Source organism: Fusarium falciforme, chromosome 5, assembly GCF_026873545.1.
Source record: "Fusarium falciforme chromosome 5, complete sequence".
NCBI lineage: Eukaryota > Fungi > Ascomycota > Sordariomycetes > Hypocreales > Nectriaceae > Fusarium > Fusarium falciforme.
In genome coordinates, this window is record NC_070548.1 from 2185181 (window position 1) to 2207675 (window position 22495).

Below are 22495 nucleotides of genomic sequence, written 5' to 3' on the forward strand. Positions count from 1 at the left end.
CTCTGCTCCGTACATACCCTGACGACCGACACCAGACAAGGCTCCTTGTCCAACTTGACCGCGGGAGTACCGGGGGTGAGGAAATCGTGGGAGTGCAGCCGGGGGGTGCAGTCTCGGTGCATGCCTGGGCCGGGTGAGTGTACGCGGTAGTGTGTGTACAGAGTATGGCTGCGACAAGTACCTGCACTGCTAGTACCAGAGCCAAGACGTGCCTCCCGCCCTGTTCCCCAGGTTTTTTGCTTCCGAGGCCCTTGCTCTGAGTCGTTGCAGGTCGCCGTCTCACAGCGCCGCGACCGCCGGCTTACCAGCCCAGAGCCGACCAGGCAGACAGGCCATCCCATCCCATCCACAGGAGCACGCAAATCGGCTCGCCCTGTCAATGCCGCTGGCGTTGGCGTTGTCACTGGCATTGGCATTGGCCTTTCTTTTCGTGGGGCCCGTCGTCGTTGTGGCCGCCCTTGTTTGCCCCATCTTGGGACTGGCACTGGCTCATTCTGGTCCAGGTTGGGCTGTCTCTTCCGAGTGAGACGGGAGAGGGGAGACGATGGGACTGGACTCATCTCATCTCCCTCCGGTTCCTTCCCTTTAAATAAGCTATAACCATCCTCCTCCCTTTGATCCTGCCTTCCCTTCCTCCTTCCCTTTTCCCCGGACTCTATCTTCATCTCTTCACAAACGCTCCTGCCTTGAAATATTAATCCTGCTTGGTCTTGATTGCCCTTTGCACCATCTTCCAAGTCTTCGATCGTTATCAAACTCCACCCAAGCAAACAAGCTCCATCTGAACATTTTACCCTCCACTACCAGCACAAAATCCTCACTGTCCATATTTGCCTCGCTACGATCTTTCAAATAACCGACTCGGTTCGAGCAATACCAAAAAAAGAATACACCTTTCGACAGACCTCTGCTCTTCTCCACCGTCGTGCCCTCGTATCTGCCGACATCTCCGATCCCCAACGCTTATCACCAAGGCACCACTACGGGGCTAGTCTCCATCCCATACCCACAGTTTACGCAAGCCGTTCTATTCTGGTATGTCTTCTATAGCTTATAAGGCATCCTCACTTCATCTGAAGAAAGAACTCTTCTGACAAGTTCACTTTGCAGATTTCATCACTCATCAAAATGCCTGGCTCTCACTCTTCTTCGATCCAGTCCTCCCCTCGGAGCATGAGGCTGGTTACTTCACAGGATCTCTATACCAGCATCAACGCCACCCTCACCTCCAAGGACAACCGCCCTTCAACTCCTGTTCACCACATCCAAGAGAACGACTACACTGTTCCCGCGCCTCCCCCGCCCAGCCCTGTAAGCTTCAGGCCTGAGCATTGGCCCACGTCAATCCGCCGCTGAGATGCAAGTCTCACGGACGGAGGCGTCACACAGCATTGGCGGCGCCCTGTTCCCCCAATGCACCCCACACGTATCAAGTTGCTGGGGGCTGGGAAGTAATGGATCCATGCTTGTTTTCTTGTACAGTTGGCGTTTGACATTGCGATATCCTGTTTGAACGGTCTGGAGTCTGGGTCAGCGCGAAGCTGCTAATGGTCGTATGGAGGATTGTGCTTTTGTGACGCAGGCCTTCATGATAGGGGGCTGCACATTTCGGACAAGGGCGCACAGGTTCGGTACGGGAACACGCAAAAGTTTCTAGGGTTGGTTCTCATGTGGTCTCTTTCAGGAGACAAGATGGAGGTGTTTGTGTGTATGTTGTAGCCTTTACAGTTATGGGAAGATGACTTTCCACCAAGACAGTGAATAGCAGTCACCAAGACTCGTGTGTACTCTATGATCTTTGGAATACGATGCCTTTGGGAGCTGATGATGAATGACAGGCGTTCATTGGCACACTGGTGAAAGAAAATTACCCAGTTGTGCGTCCCAGCCAAGGCCGCGAGCGGTCTGTCTGGAATTGAGGTGCCCTAATGTGGTACCTCTGCAGAGTTGTGCTGGGTTTGCAGTGTACTTGGGGTCAAGTACACCAAAGGCAGCAAACATGTTGCAGCTATTAAAGCCAAATGCCATGCCATTCGGGAAGCACGGATAGTCGTTTGATGCTCATTGATTTGTCTTGTGTGCCCAGGGCACAGACGGCCAGACCGCCATTCGAGCTATTCTTCAGCTGAGTGGGTGAAATATTGGCCAAGAGGGGGAATGGTGGTGAGCCAACAACACCATGTTCCCAGCTATTGGGCGTGTTTCTGATGAGTCAATGAGACATCACCCAGCAAGAGGCTCAAAGTCATATCAGGCACAGGCAACAGAAGCCGAGGTGTGTAGCACAACATGGCATGACCCAAAGTCTCGACAACGCTGTGAATGGTGGTGCTGACAGTCACGACGTATCAGGTCTGTCCATGGGGAAAATTCTGCACAAGCTGAACTCCCAAGGTTTTCCCCGGATGAGCGGCTTCGCAGCCGCGGGAAAAGAAACGTTTCTTACAGCCCAGGGAGCGACGGCATCGAAGGAAGCTTGTTTACCAGCCGGCCGGGTTGGATGGATGAGCTCCCGCAAACTATCGCCTGTTCTAGCTGGGCCACCCCGCAAGCCACCTTCACAATCGTAACCGCATCAGTCCGGGGAAAGCCAAGCCACCTGGAAGGGAAAGACAAAGGGCAGCGGCCGCACTGCGACGCTGGCGAATTCGGTTAAAGCTGGAGTGACGTGGAGATGAGGTGAGTTTAGCTCGAGCCTCTTCTCCTCGGGAGGAGGGGAGAAGGCAGAAATAAAGTACAGCGGACATGTACCCGCAGTGCTGCTGTCGCGTGACCGAGCTCGGCTTGTGCGTCGCGGTGTTGCGGGCCACTTTACGCGTCCACGACACGGATTGAAACGCGTCTAAACGCGTCTTGGGTCCCGCTTAGAACTTCACGCTTCACGTTCCCCTTGGCGACGGCGCACATGCCTGTTCTTCTTTGCGGGCCCCCATGGTCCATGGCTCTTGCCCATGGCTTCCACTTTGCAAGACATCACTTTGGCATTTTCATTGCGATCGATTGCGCCTTCTGCATCTGCGTCTGCTTCTTTCTTCGATTCTGCTAGCATCTTTCCGTTTGTGTAAACAACTGCATCGCTCCTTCCACCTTTCCCTTTCTAAACTACCACGGCCTCGCACCTTCTGTGTGTTTGAGGTATCTTGTCGCCGTCACCCCTCACAACCGCTCCTACCCTATCCCCGAGAAAAGCTTTCAAGATGCCTCGACCGGCCAGGCGCAACCAAGCTGCGCCTGCTACCACCCAGTCCATCAGCAGCTTCACTCGAATCTCCAAAGGCCGTCTTGGCGATGCCACCGGCAAGAATGTCATCGCCGATACCAAGTCAACCACAGTCACAAGGAAACGAAAGGCCACCGTCGAAGAGGATCCCCACCCCAAAGCCACATCGCGGACATTTTCGTTTCCTCCCAGCAGCGACGATGAGCTTTCCGGGCCCAAGAAACGCGCTTGTCGGCGCCAGGAACCCGTCATCAACTCGCCCGCCAAGAGTGTCGCCGTTGCCAAGGGCAAGCGAGTAGCAAGGACGACGCCTTCGAGAGCTGAGGCTGCTCACAAGCCAATCAACTCAACCATCATTTCCAAGACGAGGGTGCAAGGGAAGACGGTGCAAACAAAGCTTGACGGCGTCTTCAAGAAGTTGAGCAAACCCGGAAATGGCCTTCCTCCCCACCTGGCTGAGATGGTCGACCTTCACAGAGCCTTCGTCAAGACAATAATGATTCAATTCGCTCACAATGGAAGCAATTCGCCAATCGATGTTCGGACTGTTGCTCCTCACATCGCACAGGCCTGGGGCAAGAGACAAGTCACGATGGAGGACATCCGGCGATGTATCGCCATTGAGACCTCGGCACAGAACAAGACTGTGTCACCATTCATTATTTCTGACTATGGTCGCAACAAGATCTGCATTGAGCTCGCCTCCCACGACAACAACCCAATTAATGAAGAGCGACTGCTCAAGCAGTTTGAGGCGAACCTTCGATCACTGTGCACCGAGCGATCCGCTGACGACATGGATGTCGACCTTCCACTGGACAGCCTTTCGCTCAACGATCTTCCCCAGGTGGCCATCACGAATATGGACACTGGTGCCAGGGCGAACCCTCTCCTGAGCAAGGGACAACGCGCCCTGTCAGAGCTCAAGAGCGGCATCGCCACCAAGCAGCAGGAGAAGGAGGCCAAACAAGCTGCGGTTGCCAACAACCCCCTTCTCAACCCTGACGGTACTAAAATGAGTCTTCTCGACCGACTTCGACTGAAGCAGCTCGCCAAGGCTAATGAGCCGCTACCACCTTCTGGCCCTGAGCTTCAGCGACGCGCAGCTCTCAACCGTGTCGTGGATGTAGCGGCCACCATATCCATGCTCAGCCTCTCGAACCCCATGTCCCTGCCACGTCAGGCTTTTACAATGGCTGTTATTCTCGAGAAGCTGAAGGATTCGCTTCGCATGCCTGTGTCCAAGGAGGAGGGTGCAGCTTGTGTCCGGCTCATCGCCAGCGAGGTGGCTCCCGAGTGGCTTCGCATTGTCACTATTGGAGGCAGAGAGAACGTTGTGGTGCAACGGCATAGCCAACCAGTGGATCGAGTCATTCAGGAACGGGTACAGAAGCTACTGGGTTGAGAAAGGCCGATTCAAAGTCGGCCGAGACATGTGTTTATCTGAGAGAGAATACCCCGTGGAGGATGGATCTGCTTTATTGCACATCACTGAAGGAGTTAAGAACTGCGATTCCCTGATTTGGGATATGGACATGGACAGGTAGGCATGGCATTGCATCGAGGTGCATCTTGACACGCATTGGATGGAGTTGGCGTTGCGGCATACCATATTGTTTTTAGTCTGCGCTGAGCATTCGCATTCGCATTCACACTCGTGTATAGAGACAGACATCCATGATAGGAGAAGGAAAAAATCGAATACGCATTTTAATCAATTTCGGTTCCCATATGAAATGTTGCATTAAGTCATGGGCATTCCGCCTATCGGCTTGTGCAATCATGCACCGAGCTTTCTGATTGATATTCGGTCGCCCACCCCGAAAAAGTGGGACTCCGGCATTGAATTTATCGGCCGACGGAAGCAAGGTTCCGCGCCGGCGGACCGCGGCCTCCACCGATGAGCCGAAAACATTGCGATTTTCCGCGCTATACGTGTGATTTTAGAGGAAATGTAGGACCGATTGGATCCTGTTTGTCACTGGCATTCCGTGGATATCGATATCGTATAGAAACAACGTGTTTGTAGACATTTCGCCTCCCCGGACTCCGGATGTCGGCGACCGGGTGTGGCGCGGATCTGTGCAAGACGAACAGAACCCAAGTGGATATCCAGGGAACGCAACGCACCAATCTTGGATGTGGATCTCGTGCTCAACCGCCTGTGATTGATCAATGGGGAACTGAAAAAACGCCGGGGGTTAAAGGAGGGTGCGGATGGAGGGATTCAAAAAGGCCTGGGGTTCGCATTATGTGTGGGGTTGGATGTGTGATGGATGGATGTGATTTCTTTTGCTTATCGACGGTTTGCAGAGTCTTTCGAGAGTTGGCGGAATATTATCCGAGCTTTCCTGGGGTTGAAATGTCCTACAGAACTTGCCAGAGCCCAGTTCTGTCTTGAGACACCTTGGTCCAAGACCCAATCCTCTATTTAGTATCACACAGAACCCAGTATACTTCCCAGCAGGGTATCGACATCATGAGGGCAGCGGACGAGGAATCATCAAGCAGCCGGAGGCAGTCATCGTCTTCGGAAACAGATGTCGAGTCACAACACATCACTTACGCCGCAACCTCGGTGGACATTCACCACGCAGCCTCTCACGTTTCGGGCCACGATGCCTTCGAGCCGGACCAGACCGGTGCTCCAGATAGTCAGATTCCGTACCACGAGGCGGGCGATGAGATATACGACCGGCTATCGCGGACGCGAAAGGCTGCTATCGTAGCTGTGCTGTCATTCGGGGCGTTTCTGTCGCCAATATCGAGCACGTCGGTGCTGGCGGCCACACCAGAGGTAGCCAAAGACTATGACACCACCGGCAGTATCATCAACGTGAGCAATGCCGCATACATGGTTGTCATGGCACTGTCCCCTCTTGTTTGGGGGCCTATGAGCCAGGTGTTTGGAAGACGAGTTGTGAGTACCCATTTTCCAATTTTTTGATAGAACATATCCCGAAGGGCTCTGATAGCTGTGATGGTCCCACATGCCTTGGAGACATATGCTAACATTGCATATAGGTATCTTTGGCTTCGTCCGCAATGTTCTTTCTGCTAAGTCTCGCAACTGCATTGGCACCTAATTTGGCCTCGTTCATCGTCTTCCGAGCCGCTTCAGCCTTTGGTGGAACGGCCTTTATTCTCATTGGGCCTGCATGTGTCGGGTAAGTGTTTTGCGTGTTTCTTTCAGTCAATTGCCTCATCACGGATCTATCTTCTTGATCAGTCTTGGACAAGTAGCGTATAGGAGTAGAACAGCATGGCTCCTCGAGGGGCACATCGGGGTTGTAGCCCAGTTGCTTTCATACCCTGGTGGTTATCGGCTTGGCTGCTCTCCTTCGTAACCATAAACAACAAACACAGCACTGACAGTCGAACAGGGATATCTATCGCCCAACAGAACGTGGGACAGCCATGGGTTGGTTCTTGACCGGCACACTGGTCGGGCCTGCATTTGGTCCTTTCCTGGGTGGTATCATTGTGACATATTCGTCATGGAGAACCATCTTCTGGCTACAGACAGCGCTGGCTGGTGCTGGAGTTCTTGGAGTGTACTTTGTCGTACCAGAGACAGCCCATCACTTGAAGATTAACGACCTGGGGTCGTTCTCACGAAAGGAAAAGACTTTTGCGATCCTCAGCATGATCAGTCCCATGAGAGTGCTGAGGCTCTTCAGGTACTTGAATGTTGCGCTGGTAGCCGTGGGCAGCGCATCCTTGACATGGAATATGTACAGTCTTCTGACCCCGATCCGATACGTCCTGAACCCGCGGTTCAACTTGGAATCCCCGCTGTTGTCGGGTTTGTTCTATCTGGCACCGGGATTCGGATACCTGCTGGGGACGTTTTTCGGTGGTCGTTGGGCTGACTACACCGTGAAGCAGTGGATCAAGAAGCGAGGAGGCGTCCGGATACCGGAGGACCGACTTCGGTCCACGCTGCCCTTCATGGGCGTGATTATCCCTGGAAGCATGCTGGTGTATGGCTGGACGGTGGATCAGGAAGTTGGGGGCATCCCGGTGCCTGTGATTGCCATGTTTGTGCAGGGTGTTGCGCAGCTGTTCTGCTTCCCTTCCTACAACACGTACTGCATCGACGTGATGCCCGGGCAAGGGGCAGAGGTGGCGGCGACCAATTTCTTCATGAGATACTTGATCGGTTGCGTGGCGTCGGCTGTGGTCCTGCCAGCAGTCGAGGGGGTTGGCATCGGATGGTTCTCAACCATCACGGCCGCGTACTTGGTTGCTTCAGCTCTGGCCACGATGGCTGCGATCCGATGGGGGAAGGGATGGCGAGAGAGCATGCAGGCCAAGCTCGAGGGTCGAAGGGAGCAGAAAAAGGCCGAGGGAGGAGAGCACCAAGGCAAGGGCGTTGAGGCGGTGGAGGAAGAGCTAGGATTGGACAGCCAAGAAAAGGCCCGTCAAATGAAGGAGACCGAGACATTGGCTGCGAGGTAGTTTAGAGAGGGAGAGTGGTGATATTGTCCTCTGGTGACGTCCTGATGCAGTATAATTGGCCGAATGAGTATATACTGAATGAGACAAGCAGTCGAGCAAGGTATCAGTGTTGGAATGCGAAACTCTTGGAGTGTGTACTTATGCCCTTGAGACCGGAATAAGGTCGTGTGAGATATGCCCCTTGGGTAGTAAATGCCTGATTTACAACTGTTCGGGCTTCCTCAAGGAGCTCGGTACCATCTCAGGACGGGATGCAAGTGCCACACTCTTTTTTGACACCTACTATGTCAGGGAGAACAAGAGCAAATGCTGAAATTGTGAGACAAGATCAATTAAACAGAGATGCTACGTGGTACGCAATATTGAACGCCATCCACGGACTTGGGCTGACACTCCGATGTGTCGTTGTCTGACTGTTGCATTCAGCCTTGAATCTATCTTACTCAGAGTGGGAGAACTCTTGGCTCCGGCTCTGGAGTATTGTGGCCTGTGGCTGGTGATGGCGCTGCTGACACCACCCTGCAATGCCGCTGGTGCCGCGCGTGGAGCGTCTCAATCGGCCGCCAGAAGTGGGCTGCCGGTGGGAGGCGAGCTGTGGCGTTGCTAAATAAAGACGGCGCGGGAGAGGTAAACGCCTGTCGCAGGTGAGAGAGAGCGGCCGACTTGAGAGTGAATGCATGGGCAAGCAACATGGGCCATGACGGGAGCAAACCGCTCTCACCCATCTCATATAACCATACGGGATGGATGTGTGTGCGTCAAGCATCGATCCGCGGCTCCAGTCAATCAGTGTCACATTGTGGTGCTATGCGATAGGGCACGGCGGAGCTGGGGACAGATTTGGGGAATCCGGGCCGGGAATCTTGAGGGGGTGAGATGAAGATTCTTGGGCTTAAAGGTCGAAACAAGATGAAATGCTTCGCGTTGTGGCATGGGAGGCATGCAGGGCTGCCAGGTCCGACGTGGTGACTGGTGGACACGAGCATTGGCGTCACGGCGAGACCCGCTTGTTCAAAATGACTCTGGAGCTATCCCACGACATGGAGATTACTCACTCTCGCAAAAGCCCAGCCAAATGGCGCCGCCCGCAGGTCCCGCCTAGCTTCGATATGCATGTATGTGTGAGGACCTGACCTGCTGGGTCAGGAGATGAACGAGACCCATCCGTCTTCAGGTATGGCGAGAAACTTGGAACAACAAGGCGCCCTGGTCCTGTCCTGGGGAGAGAGAGCAAACATCGTCGACAACAAGCTTCTCCGGCAGTGAAGGTGGGAGACGTTCCGATGCGATGAGATGCTCGTCAAGGATCACCTTTTGGCCACCGGTTTTGCCAGCAGAATCGCCGGCGACACGTTACACGGCCGAAACACGACCACGGGGATCATGACGTGGAACGGCCTGGCCGTCGCCGGGTGTCGTTTGAAAGAGGCGTTTGGAGGGTCTGTCTCTACCCGAACCCGTATCTGAGGAGTTGGATCGATGAACCCAAAAAACAAAGTTGCCGATACGAAAAGCCATGGTCCATCGCCCAGCCTCGTCGGGGTCACAGCAAGCAAGATCCAGATGTCTCCTCCAACACGATGATGAGCTAATAACGAACCTGCACTATGTCAGCAACCGGCTTGCTTCCTGGCCTGGAATAGCCAGGCAAGCTGCGAATTGGCAGGCCTCATCCCCTGCTCCCTTGGCCTCCAAAGGGCCCATTTCTAGTTCGTGTCAGTCAGTGACTGACCCCCTTGGCAATCTCGCCGTTACGGCGGCTCCATCTGCTTGTGGGCGTCGAGCAATGTGCTGTTTATTAATGTCAAGCTCGTGGGGCCGTCCCTTGGTGCTGGCCCTCACTCAAGGGTGCCACCTGTGGCGTCTGTTACGAGGCAAGAGGACAAGGTGATATCTTGGCCAAATGCGCCCTAGCGGGATGCTCTTGTCAGGTTGCAAGAGGCGGTTGAAGGAAAAGTGTCAGCTTTAGAGGCCCGCTGGTAGTTAGAATAGAGCCAACGGCTCTGTAGCCTAGGCCGGAAGAGGCAGCAAACTTCTTGATACGCCATGCAACCTGGTCAGAGTGAGACCGGCGGTGGAGAGAAAGATGCAGTGAGAATCACGTCCAGCATGGAGATTTCTGCCAGGCATTCACCGGCACGACATTATGGAAACGACATCCCCAGGTTCGGCCGTCCCAATATCCCCCAGCATCGGGTTACCAGCCCAATATGTGAGAAGCGCAACGAACTGAAAGCTGATACTGAGGGACGCGTGGCGGGAGGACCCTCAACAGCCTCTTCTCAGGGCCCTTAGGGCCACCGACGATCTCCCACAGACCGAAGGGGGTGCGGCCGCTGTCCGCTAGGGGGGTTCGCTTATCCGAGACTGGTTGTCTAGGCTTGGGAGGGAACGTTGAGAAGCGTCCCGTCGATAGAGAAGGCGGAAGAGGAGGGTCGCGTCGGTAACTCATTCGTTCAACTTCAAGGGCCCAAGTTTGCTGAGGACCTCGTTCCAGCCTTCCAGGGCAGGTCGTCGCGTCTGTGGTACCGTCTGAACCGATCCGCAGGCGCTCAGAGCACCCATAATTAAGGGACCGCCTGCCTTCCATCTTCTGGAAACAACGACCAACGCCCGACAATTACGAGTCCTACGGCCGATTCTTCGGGATGTGGCCGCCTCCCCACTCAAACAGCCGCGCTGTGTTGTGTAGGTGGCGATTGACAGGCGGCTCAAAGCACGAGGTGCGGCGGTCCTGATGCTCAGGTGTCGATCAGGAGTTCGGGACGCGCAACCACCGTACTGTAGTGAGTGTCCGCCTCTATGTCTGAAGCCTCTGGAGCAACAGAGATCCACGAGAGCCTCTTGTCTTTCCTGACGAAAGGGGCTTGAACCAAGGGGTGGATTGACGCTTCGCTCGTGGACCCACAGACCCACGAGCCCCCGACTCGCTTCTGGCTGGGATGAGGCCTGGAGACTTTCTGGGATATGGCGCAATAACAGGGGATGCAAGGCTCGGGTCAAGGCTTGTGAAGCTGATACTGTTGCTGCTGCTGCTGCTGTTGCTGGTTGTGATTGTCAGTGATTGTCCTCAACGTACAGGAGATGCAACAGCTAGTGAAGCAACCAATGGATCCGTCAACTCTACTGCGTTTCCACGGCAGCGGAACAAAAGGCGCCCGTCTTCAAAGGCAAAAAAACGCGCAACGACGCTGCGATGACATTATCGATGGGGGATGAGAAATGGCCGATGGTTTGTTGTTGACAAGCATTGATGATTGATGATGGCCGTTCCATGTCAGATCAGCGTGGATTGGACCGGGTCCTCTCCCAACCCAGGCCAGCAATTCCCCCGACAGCCTCTCACGCTCGCACTCTCGTTGGACAGCATGTGTCTCTGGCACCGCCCATTGGCTGATGGGCTCTCCGCCCGGCAACGCCGTCCCATTGGGCGTTGGCTCAAGGGCCATTCACAGCGCTCGTTGAGGTGATTCCCTGGTGCGTCGAGGGGCCTGGGGAGAGAATTGAGTGGTGACCAGCCCCCACCCTTTACTGTTTTTGGAGCCTCCAGGTTCCATCTTGCCAAAGCTTGAACCTGCGGGACGGGGGTCGTGTTTTGTTGCGGGTGCTGGACTGGACTTCTTTCCATCATTTTCTCCCAAATGCCAGAGGTATCTTTGCGGCGACACTTGGCTGCCAATGTACTTTTCTACATGCCTTGCTGGGGGTCAGCTTCGGGTTAGAATCCATCCAGGCGGAGAAGGGAAACACCTTGTTGCAACACGCCCATGATTGTAGTGGGCATCTTGCAGCCCTCACCTCGGGTTTCTAAGTATGGACTCGAGAGACTGGAGTCTGTCCAGACACTAGTAGACTCACAGTTACAATGTCAGCTGTGTTCGTCTCTCGCGGGTGCAAACCAACCCGAGCTCGCTCTGCCACAGTCATCGTATCAAACCTCCATCTCAGCACAGCCATTCCATCGGCGTCGCCAAGCCACTGCGCTCCCTCCCGCCAACCACTGTGTGTCCCGGGCCTGCCGATGGCTACGTTGCCCTCTGAGATGTGCTCTCCAGCGCTTCGCCGACCGCGCCGCCACCACGACGGAGGGCACGCAAGGGCTAAAACCGTACAGTAGGTCAGCTCAGGAATAGCACCGTACCTGGCAGAGAAGAGTAGATGCGACTACGCACCCCCTTCCCTCCCTAGGACCCCTTAGCGGACCCCGTAGCGGGCCCCTCCCCTGGCCACACTTGGTTCTTGCCTACCCCGTCCCCCTATCGCTCTCTGCAAGGCCCTGACCCTGGGATGCCAATCCCTTGTCCCGTGTCCGTAATCCCCTGCTCGTGCCTCTCCTGGCCTGGCCTGGCTTCGGTTTTTTTTTTCTTCTCTTCCCTCTCCTATCTCTTCTTGGTCGACTCTTTTTCCTCTTCCCTTCCCCCTCCTTTCTCTTCCACCCCCCGTCAACGCCCTTCGCTCTCCGGCCTGTCCATCGCCGTCCTCGACGCCGTCGTTTTCCTCTTCTCAATCGCGAATTCAAAGGCACCGCGCTGCTCATCAAGCTTCGCGCTGCTTTTCGTTTGCTTTTGCGTTGCGTCGCGTGATAGTCGTGTTCAGTCTCTTTTATCTACCTGCCTTCGTCTGATGACGAGGTAGCGACATCGCCCACCAACTTCCGCTCCTCGCCGGACTTCATCTTTCGTCGGTTCCCTTCATAGGTTGTCTCGACGACTGCCAGTCGTTACTTGAATTGCTTTCCGGCAAAATTCGCCAGTTTCCGCAACCCGTTGACTTAATTCCTCGATGACGGCCGGCTCCACCTCGACATTCGCTCTGTCCTAGGCTCCCTAATTTTCTCAACCTCAATCTCACATAAACAACACATCACCCTCAACTTGCCACACGCACACAACAACACCCACCGTTGCGACTCGATCGACCCAAGGCCTAAGCGTGCCAGACTTCCCAGCCTAGCATGCAGCGGCGCCATTCAGTCACCATGGCCGCCCGCAACAACAGCTCGCGAGTCCCTCTGGGCAGGAAGATTGACCCCCTGCTTCCATACTCAATTATTTCCGAAAAGACAAAGAAGCCCCGGCTTCGTCTACGCTCCCTCTTCGGCCACTGCCATTACCGAAGAGTCTTTACTTGGCTCATCGGCATCGCCTTCCTCGTCACTCTGATCTTCGTCAAGTCCAGAAAATCCGGATATGGTGGCTACAACATCGGTGGTACCAGGACCCAGGAGCCCGTCGCAACTGCCACTGTCATCAACACTAACGGCGAGCCCGTTGTGATGCTGACTGGTGACATGGACGGTGACGGAAAGCTGGAGACGGTCCCCGAGGATGAGTATGTCACGGCGGATCAGAAGAAGGAGGTTGCCGAGCAGCTTCAGAAGATGCCCTGGTTGAGATTCCCTCAGTATGTCGCCCCTTAGCTTGTCTTCCCCCCCGCATTGCTAACCTCTCTCCCAGCCTGGATGGTTACTTCCATGGCCTCCGGACCCTCGTCCCTAAGACCAGCCTGCAGCCCGAGTACCCCAATGTTACTGAGAAGGCTCCCCTGCCCTCTCCCGCTATGAACGACCATGTTCCCAAGCCTAAGAAGTACAGCCCTTATGAGCAGTCTGCCGACATCAAGACTTGCTACCTCGATTCGAAGAAGACTGTCCCCGCTCCGGATCTGTACGCCTACAACGGCGTTCCTCAGCACATGCCTGACCCTGCCATTGGCTCTTACAAGCTCCTGGGTCTTCGGGATGATGTCTGCTTTGACCGTTTCAGCCGATACGGCCCTTACGGTCTTGGTTACAGCAGAGCCCACGGTGGTTTGGATACTGGACTCGACACCGAGAGCTCCGGCAACGAGGCCATCTGGGCCGAGACTGGCAAGATCAACTACATCGATGTGAACTGGGCTGAGGCCCAGGAAGCTTGCTACAAGGCCAACAAGCACCGCTTCAAGCAGGTCAGCCCCGAGACTCAAGAGCTTCAGGAAGGCTCGACCAAGAAGGGCCGCATTGCTGTCGTTGTCCGTACCTACACTGGCTTCAAGTGGACTGAGCTTGCTGTCCTGAACTTCCGCGCCCTGATCAACGAGCTGTCTCTCCGATCCGGTGGCGAATACCAGGTTCACTTCCTGATGCAGGTCCGCAACATTGATGAGCCCATTTGGTCCGACAAGTGGACTGTGCAGCGCATCATCAACGACAACGTCCCCGCCGAGTTCCGTGGCCTCGTTTCGCTCTGGAGCGAGCCCCAGATGAGGCTCATGTACCCCGGCAGGTTCGGCGAGACCATTGAGAACCCCAGTGGTGCCGATATCCACGGCATCTACCGCAGTGCTCACTTCCCTCTCCAAGTCTTTGCCATGCAACATCCCGAGTACGAGCACTACTGGAACTGGGAGATGGACATGCGATACCTGGGCAGCTACTACGAGTTCTTTGACCGTCTTGGCAAGTGGGCCAAGGAGCAGCCTCGCACTCTTCTCTGGGAGCGCAGCGCTCGCTACTACATTCCTCCTTACCACGGCACCTGGGAGAACTTCTCCCAGAGCGTCCAGCACGACACTCTTGCCTCTGGCCGTGCCCCCATCTTCGGTCCCTTGTCCTTTGAGGGTAAGGAGCAGCTTCGACACGATGAGTGGGGTCAGACCATGATGCCTCCCTCTTGCAGCTCTGATGCCCCTGATCGATCCAAGTGCGGTGTTGGCGAGGACGCCGATATCATCACCCTCAACCCGCTTTTCGATACGGAGCAGTCTGGCTGGGTCTTCTCGGACGATGCCACAGGCTACAAGGCCCCCCCTCCCCGACGATGCGCCATCATCACTGCCTCTCGTCTCAGCCGTCGCCTGCTCATGTCGATGCACGAGGAGGTGTGGCGATACCACCACACCATGTTCTCGGAGATGTTCCCTCCCACCGTCGCCCTGCATCACGGCATGAAGGGTGTGTACGCGCCTCACCCTGTCTTCCTGGACCGAGCCTGGTACCCCTTCAGCGAGATTGACGGTGCCTTCAACGCTGGCCGAGACCACTCAACATCAGGCCCTGGCAGCCCCTTCGATCAGCTCAACGAGCACAACCACAAGGGTACCAGCTGGTACTTCAACAGCGAGTTCGGTGGTCTCCTGTGGCGTCGATGGCTGGGCTATGCGCAGATGGATGGTCGTGGAAAGCACGGTGGTCGTGCCAACGAGGGACGGGAACGAGGTGGCAAGACGGAGGAAATGGATGAGCACAGCAGCGGCCGGTTATGTCTGCGTGGTATGCTGGTGCATCCCATCAAGTTCGAGCATCCTTCGGAGAAGCCGTAATGAGAACCTCCCTCACCATGTCGCCGTCATGAGCAAGGCGACGCCACCTCTCCCCCCCTCGACCAGCGCACACGACAGACACCACACGCACATACGCATTTGCAGGAGCATCTGTACAAATATACCCACGACACCCGAACCGCCAGACATCCATCCGAGACGAGACGAGACGAGACCAGCGCGGCGCGGCGCGGCGCAGAACGCATCAGCCATGATGAGAGGGGAGACGACGCGAATTCTCTGCATCCATTTTACCCGATTCTTGTTCGACCCGACTTGTATTCCGTCTGTTCACGGACCAACCAGCGGACTCGGCCTAGACCTACCTAGACACTTTATTATTTGAACCTCGTTTTTATCTCTTCACTTCCACGTTTGGGTACTTTCGCCAGCAAGGGGTTCCAGAACGCCGTCCTAATCAATCCCTCTCCGCTGGGAATCAAAGGTTGTCTGCCTTTTTTCAAAACAAAAACTCTTTTAACCTTATTCGACTGTTTCTTCTTGTTTTTTTTAAACCCCGACTGTTGTTGTCATTTTAACTGTGTGGCATGTTGTTTCTGGGTACGAGGCATCCGGGACCAGGAGCGGAAAGGTTCTCCGCCCATGCTACGGGGCGTTTGGGATGGGGGACATTTGGGAAGACACATGTGAACAACGGTGCTACTTGTATAGATTCGATCTAGTATTAGAAGAGGTGGTAGTTAGGTGTGAAATTTACCTGGGTTTGAAACGAGTTTCTCTCCTGTTAATCAGTTATTTTCTCCCTGTGGCGTGGACTTGTTCGAGTTGTGGCCACGTCCTTTCGGCGTTGAGCCGGCAACGGCGATTGCATTCGATGTAACCGTGTCCTAACCCAAGCTAGCACCAAAGTACCATCTGCATCTGCACCTAGGGATCCCACCGGCGTCAACAGAACAGGCTCAAATGGTGAGCATCACTCACCGCATTTTCTAGAGGCTTGTTTGGTCAAGGCCAAGTTTCAGGGCAACAATCTCTTGGGGAATATCAAAGATAAGGCGGATTACTACCTCGAGAGCTAGCTTCTTACCAATGCAGCATAGTATCATCATCCATGGATGCTAGGCAGCGGATACCTTTGCGACTACCAGCCACCTCAATAGCGCCTATCCGCTTCTACTCGAACCAAGGAAGACAAAAGGCAATAGATAGACACTGGTCTGATGCTCTTCAACAAGCGGGGTGTAGCTCTACGAATCGAGTGGACCAAAAAACACTCATGACACAAGCCCTGAGAGCCAGCATGAACGCGTAAAGTGCATGTAGTCATTCGTTCCCAATATACGAGATAATCCTTCCAACCCTCCCTGCCTAGTCGTCGTTCACTCATTCAATGACGCCTTTCCTCTCGCCGGCCTCCGTGTCTCATCCCAGCCAAACCGAAGTCCCATGTTGGCCGTTTACCCGTAAAAAAAAACAACACAAGATTTCACATCCAATCATCTCACAGGTAGCCCAACTGTCCCCCGTCCGCTTCATCCTGGACTACCCTTGTGGGTAGCTAGACTTTGTGACGCAAACCAAGGCTTTTGAGGCCAAGGAACCAAGCTGGGGAGCACAGCTCGAGATCCATATCAACCAAAAACACCGCCGAGAACGCTAGATGCAGTAGACGCGGTTTGAAGAATAAAAAATAGAGTCCACCCCCAGGTATCAAACGCCCCCAAGACGCCATCAACACCTTGAACGCCACGGCGACCGAGGCCCCCGAAAGAACAAGCAGAAATACTAGCTGGGCCAAAGTGACCCAGAAGCTTGATTCTGATGTGGTCAGAAACGTGCTAGCGTCTCAGAGCCGTTTCTTGTTATTGTCATTGTATCGTCTCTGGGTGTAGCAAGAGTCAGAGGTCCACGCAGCAGTTACAAGACCACACATCGTGAACCAAGTATTGTCACCTTCTACTTCCTCAGAACCGCGTCGTAGATGCTCATAAGACCAGTGATGGCGGTGCCAGTCAAGATTCCCTTGTAGCCGCCATAGATGGCGTTGTTGAGGCGCACAATCGACGTATCGTTGAGAAGACCGCCAAAGTTAACGCCCTGTCCGTAGACGACAAACGAGATGAGGGCCTTGACAATGCTGAAGGTCAAGGGGTCGACCACATACTCGGCCGTGTTGGAGCGAAGGCGGCCGCGGGTGGGTGGCGTGCTGGTGGCGCTCAAGTTGAAGAAGTAGCCCATGAAGCTGGGGACGGCGACGCTGGTGAAGATCCAGGTCAAGGTCGGGGACCAGAAGCTGGACGAGAGGAGCAGGAACATGTCGGGGACGTAGACAGGGTAGTCGGAGGTGCCAAGGAATTGGATGGCGGGGATGGTGAAGGCGTAAATATTGCTCAGAACCTCGCGACGGACGTTCCACAGCTCCCAGGCGGCGACGCAGAAGAGGACGCTCGTGACAGTGCTGAGAGTGTCGCGCGTCGCATGGCTAACCTCGGTGATACCACTCTCCTCATACATCGACGAGACGCGCTGGCGCACGGCGCTGGTCGAGCGATCTACCGCGAGTGCCACGTCGGCCGGTGTGGCAGGCAGCGGGATGCGCGCCGCGACCTGAGAGAGAGCCCGGCCGGGGGTCTCGACGAGCGCCGTTGATATAGCTTGAGGAGAAGCTGCTTGAGGAGATGCAGCTTGGGGAGAAGCATCGTCGCTCCTGTACATGCCAAAGAAGGCCTGGTCAGCTTTGGGGGTCCAGAGAGCAAGGCGCAAGCTCCTCTCTCGGTCAACACAAGACGCGCGCTTGCGCAACGCGCAGTTTTAACGCGACAAGAGGACCAAGGAGCTCGGAATGGCGACTCACTCAGGGGTAATCTCTTCAGAGAGCTTTGTCGTCCGTCGGCGGGAGACCTTGAGGGGTTTGTCGGCCTCGTCGCGCATCAACTCTCTCTTGACGGGCGAGCCGAGAGCCTTGGAGCGGCTGTTAAAGTAGCCCGCCAGCTCAGGATCGGCGAGGTAACGCGACGAGTTTTCCGAGAGGTATGTGTCGAGGGCAAGACCCAAGTCATCCTTTTTGGAACCGGCGATGCTATATCAATTAAAGTCAGCGCGTTGAGGGGCTTATTTGTCGCATCGAGGGGTCGTGATGGAAAGTGGGCGCGTCGCGATGACGCCCGGACTGGGGTATGAATGAGGCGAGGCGAGGCGCAAACAATGGGCAAACAAAGAATGCGCCCGAGGGCGACTTGTTGAAGATTGTTGCGCGCACCGGGTAGACAAAGAAAGCGCAATTGCGGGAAGCAAACGTACTCTTGCAGGCCGAACTGTTGGGCGAGCTGGGCAAGCTCGGGCTTTTTCTTGGTCTTCAGCCAAGAGTTGTAGCTGTGGTTGGACATGGCGATAATATGAGGATGTCGCCAATAATAGGCGATACTAGAGAAGAAGGCGGAAGGGCTTCAATGGCCTTTGTGTTTAGCGAGGGCTGGTGGCGCCGTGGGAATTGCTTCAAGTGGGCGGGCGATGATGATGTTGGCGATGGTGACGATGATGGAGATCTCGCCTGCGACGGTGTTGGGTGGGTGATGGAGCTGGAGCTGGAGATGGAGGTGGACGGCGCGCGGAGCAAGAGGGCCCATGTCAGCGGGTCCTGCGTTGTTTATGTTTTTTTTCTGGCCTGGAGCTGAGGTCCCGCAGATCAGCCTGACCGTGTTGTGCTTGCCCGGAGCTGTCTGCATTCGTTACAGTTGGAGCCGGGTGCTTGGCCACTAAAATCATAGGCGCTTGATTCACTGGAGCTCTAAAAACGGCCATGACCTCACAGCGTGCCTGCTTGCATTGGAGCTCCAGCTTCCGGTGGAGAGCTTTCGGATGATGACATTCATCCATTTGTTCCATCGGCGCTAGAACGTTTGAATGCGGTTGAACGAGGCAAACAAACTCCGTGACACGACTTGCTTTCTATCACGATGAGACCTTATAGGCCATACATTAGATGTCTGCTTAATGCTCTGTTGACTAACTTAGGTATCTTACAGACAGTATTTACTTAACTGGGTGAATCTATTTTATTGTATTTGATATGTCGAGAACAGATATAATAATGGCCAGGCAAGGCATTTCATGGGTCATGGCTTCCAGTCGAAAGAGGATGTGCGTGTCCTATTACGACTAACACCAAGACGAACAACTCAATACTAACCGAAGTCTTTACTTGGACACATATTGGTCCGTTAACCCAATAACACGTGGAAAAGTATCTCAATGTTTTCATCCCGCACCACAGGAAACCCCATCATACAGTATATCCCTGATGTTTACTTCAACCGCCTCTGGCCCGACGCGTGACGTGTTCTGCGTCTGGGACGCGACCGATGAATCCAGACTGTTGTTGGTCAAGCTAAGCGCTCACATCGCACTCGAATCAATCGACCCAATCAGGTGTAACATCGGTGCTGCCCTCAGGTTGATCAAATATCGCCCGTTCAAGGTCTACCAATCACGAGCCCGATCACTTCAAGGACTACTCACGAGTGTTTCCCGACAATGGCAGCTCTTATTGTCTATTGGATCATGTACCTCGGTCATTATATCCAACTCGTAAACCTCTCCTGCCCCCTTCTAACAAGCCTGACGGGCACATGGTCATCGTTCATCTTCAGTGTGAGCACTGAAGTAGCGCCTAGGAGCTTGTTACGGCTTGTGGTTTGCGCCTTGGCGTATACTTCGCGTCTTTGCTCACGGTCCATCGACTCAACCTGCTCGTCACTTGCCCACTCGTCCACGGCCAGCTCGATACTATGGTCCCGGAAGATGACGGCAAGCGCTGCAATGATCTCGACCTGCGCGATCCTACGACCCAGGCATGACCGCGGGCCGTCACTGAAGGGGATATAAGCCCCCCTCTCCGGCCGGAAGAGCTGAGAGCTTATGTCTGAGCCTCCATAGCCTCCAAAGTCTTCTGCTTCTGGCTCTTCCGTATCTGTTTCCTTGGCTATTGGGTCCTCGCTCTTGCGGTACCAGCGCTCAGGGACCCAGTCATTAACGTCGCCTTCGCCCGGGTGCAGTTTGCTTGGCCTCGCAGGCCAGTATCGAGGATTTCGCTGGATCGACACTGCAACCAGAGACACGACCGTGCCCCTCGGAAGGAGGTGTCTCTTCCCATCGACCGTGATGACCTGATCCTGACCTGGAGTTACCTTCTTAGGTATCTCCACCACGGCAGGTATCATTCGAAGCGTCTCGTTCATGCATGCGCCGAGCATGCTGGCCATCATTGGGTTGACTAGGCCTTCGTAGTCCCATGAGCTCGGATCTCTGCCCCCAAGGATATCGTCGATATCCTTCTGAAGCCTCCTCTGTGATGCTGGGTTATTTGCCAACTCTAGCAGGATAAAGTGCATGGCGTTGGCTGTTGTCTCGTGCCCAGCCACGAGCATGATGAAGGCGTTTCCTTGGATTTCGTCACGCGTCAGTGAGCCCTTCTTGGGCTCAGCCCCCTGTTTCCCTTGGGTTTCGCCTGTTCCGTAACTTGACCTGACCAGTTGTCCCATCAAGTCCATGCCTTCGACACGCTCGCCCCGTTGGGCTTCCTGAATCTTTTCATCCATCAGTTCCTGCATATACTTGCACCAATCTTCGTGCGCGTCAGCTGCGAGATGGGCCTTTTTGAAGGGCATCAGTCCTGAAAGTTGGATCAGCATGCGACCATCTCGACAATTTCTATGCTACCACTTACTCAACAGCCAGCGTGGTATAAGTAACAGCATTAGGATGTATTCCAAGAGGATAGCAACGGTGTTCACAAAGCTTAGTTTGTGCCCAGCAGAAGGTTCAAGCGAACTATACTTGGCCAACCTCGGGTTCACATCTGGAGGTAGGGTCTCGCCAGGCCAAAGCGACCGGAAGCCAAATCCCACGTATCCAATGATGTTGAGGGCCAGCCTCATGGTGTCCTGATCCAGAGTGTGAATAGTGCCACTGTCGTCGTTGGACCCCATCCACATTTTCACCATGCCCTTGGTCTGGTGGATGGACTCCTTGAACACAAGGGCTGCGTTCTTCTCGTTAAACGAAGCCGATGTGACTTTACGGTGCATACGCCAAACAGCACCTTCGGTAGTCAAGACATTGTCTCCAAACTGCTGGAGAATCTCATAAGTCTCGACATACTTGGGGAAGTGCTCACGTCTAGCAGTGATCTGGTGGATGGCCTCGGCGTTGCAGACCATGGTAATAATGAGCTTCGGCGAGACAACCATAAAGATGTCGCCGTATTTTGCGAACCCATCATGGCGCGTGCGATATGAGAAGCCAGGCGTTAGGACTCTACCCAGTTGGTAGTTGTCAGTCACGGCTCAGTCAAGGGGCAGAGACACATACTCGAGCCACCTCTCCCACCATGGTTTAGGGAATAGTTTAATGATTGGCGTCCATAATTTGAACGTCAACTGCCATGGTAGGAAGATGGGTGAACACGCTGGATTGGTCAGATGTGAGTTATGGGGGTGGCAGTCAAGGGAGGACAGGCGTACGGGCGATGATGTAGGGCAAGCCGCTACGCTTTGCTTCTGCGATGTTTTGTCGCAGATTAGAGATGTATGTGTAGACGGCATAGGCAAGGGCGGCGCCGATGAGGATCAGGACCGATTGCATGGCGTGGCAGCGTCTCTGGTGGTTTTCACCGAGATGCTACTGAGTTGCGCCAATGACGCTGGTCGAATCTAGGCCGTCAGATAGGTGTCAAGAGTAAGATTGCGACTTGATTAAGATAAGATAAGAGTTTGCGCACAGCAACAAATTGATGAAGAAGAGGATGAGAAACTAGAATGATGGGATTTATCAATTAAGAGGGTGTCTCGTTGTCTTCAGTGTTTTCAGTGTTGGCGTTGGTTCTTCCCACACACATTCTGATGCACCCCCTTGTTTCCCGCCGCCCCGTCCGTCCTGCGTTCCAGACCTAGCCGAGGGACGCTCGCCGCAGAGAATCCCCTTAGCTCCAATCGTAGCGTCTTGAAATCATCATGACACCCCATGGGATCCATACATTGTGCGGCGGCTAAGTCGCTGGTCGAGGACGACATGTTTCTTCAATGTGACTATCAGTTTCGAGTGCGGGTTCCAAGAATTTTACAATGTTACCATGTACACAACTCGTGGATGCCGTGATGACTACCGTATTTTGCTGAAAAAGGGTCGATAGTGCGAAACCCTTGCTTTCAATCATTCACGGCTGGACGTTTTGCCTAATGGAGCTGATGGCATCCGCCTCAAACAGCAACAGGTCAGCTTATGTCACCGCCATGTGTTCGTTCAATTGCGCCTAGTGTTGTGTTACCATTATCATGTGAAGGGGATGTATGCAGGCAGGTTTGCAAGCACCGGGACAACCGGCATATTCTCTTTCACTTAAACAGAGTCAATCTTTGGGGGCTAGGTACTTCAAGAAACATAAAACATCATAGTGTAGGATATTCCGTGCAGCCAAATCAGTCCCATGTTGACCGCATCATGAGGATAGCATCATCGACATTCCGGTTGCTACGTTTCCAAGTAATTTGACAT

The 22495-nt window shown here is 54.4% G+C and overlaps 6 protein-coding genes across 6 annotated transcripts; 4 read left to right on the forward strand and 2 right to left on the reverse strand.

Annotated features, from left to right (window-relative positions):
• Positions 1-120: 120 nt before the first annotated feature.
• NCS54_00688900 (Hypothetical protein) lies at positions 121-1356 on the forward strand (the record flags this gene model as incomplete). The annotated part of the gene is made up of 3 exons (XM_053152331.1): positions 121-133; positions 1013-1035; positions 1111-1356. The coding sequence occupies 3 exons, from the start codon at positions 121-123 to the stop codon at positions 1354-1356; spliced, it is 282 nt and encodes a 93-aa protein (XP_053008306.1).
• Positions 1357-3197: 1841 nt separating this feature from the next.
• NCS54_00689000 (CDT1-C domain-containing protein) lies at positions 3198-4625 on the forward strand (the record flags this gene model as incomplete). The annotated part of the gene is made up of 1 exon (XM_053152332.1): positions 3198-4625. One exon carries the CDS (start codon positions 3198-3200, stop codon positions 4623-4625), a length of 1428 nt encoding a protein of 475 aa, XP_053008307.1.
• Positions 4626-5699: 1074 nt separating this feature from the next.
• Positions 5700-7681, forward strand: NCS54_00689100 (Hypothetical protein; the record flags this gene model as incomplete). The annotated part of the gene is made up of 3 exons (XM_053152333.1): positions 5700-6140; positions 6245-6387; positions 6604-7681. The coding sequence occupies 3 exons, from the start codon at positions 5700-5702 to the stop codon at positions 7679-7681; spliced, it is 1662 nt and encodes a 553-aa protein (XP_053008308.1).
• Positions 7682-12635: 4954 nt separating this feature from the next.
• On the forward strand, positions 12636-14983 carry NCS54_00689200 (Hypothetical protein; the record flags this gene model as incomplete). The annotated part of the gene is made up of 2 exons (XM_053152334.1): positions 12636-13084; positions 13138-14983. 2 exons carry the CDS (start codon positions 12636-12638, stop codon positions 14981-14983), a joined length of 2295 nt encoding a protein of 764 aa, XP_053008309.1.
• A 1917-nt stretch (positions 14984-16900) lies between these two features.
• NCS54_00689300 (Hypothetical protein) lies at positions 16901-18330 on the reverse strand (the record flags this gene model as incomplete). The annotated part of the gene is made up of 3 exons (XM_053152335.1): positions 16901-17711; positions 17799-18023; positions 18245-18330. 3 exons carry the CDS (start codon positions 18328-18330, stop codon positions 16901-16903), a joined length of 1122 nt encoding a protein of 373 aa, XP_053008310.1.
• Positions 18331-19518: 1188 nt separating this feature from the next.
• On the reverse strand, positions 19519-21586 carry NCS54_00689400 (Hypothetical protein; the record flags this gene model as incomplete). The annotated part of the gene is made up of 4 exons (XM_053152336.1): positions 19519-20615; positions 20670-21259; positions 21314-21410; positions 21466-21586. The coding sequence occupies 4 exons, from the start codon at positions 21584-21586 to the stop codon at positions 19519-19521; spliced, it is 1905 nt and encodes a 634-aa protein (XP_053008311.1).
• Between the last annotated feature and the right edge of the window lie 909 nt (positions 21587-22495).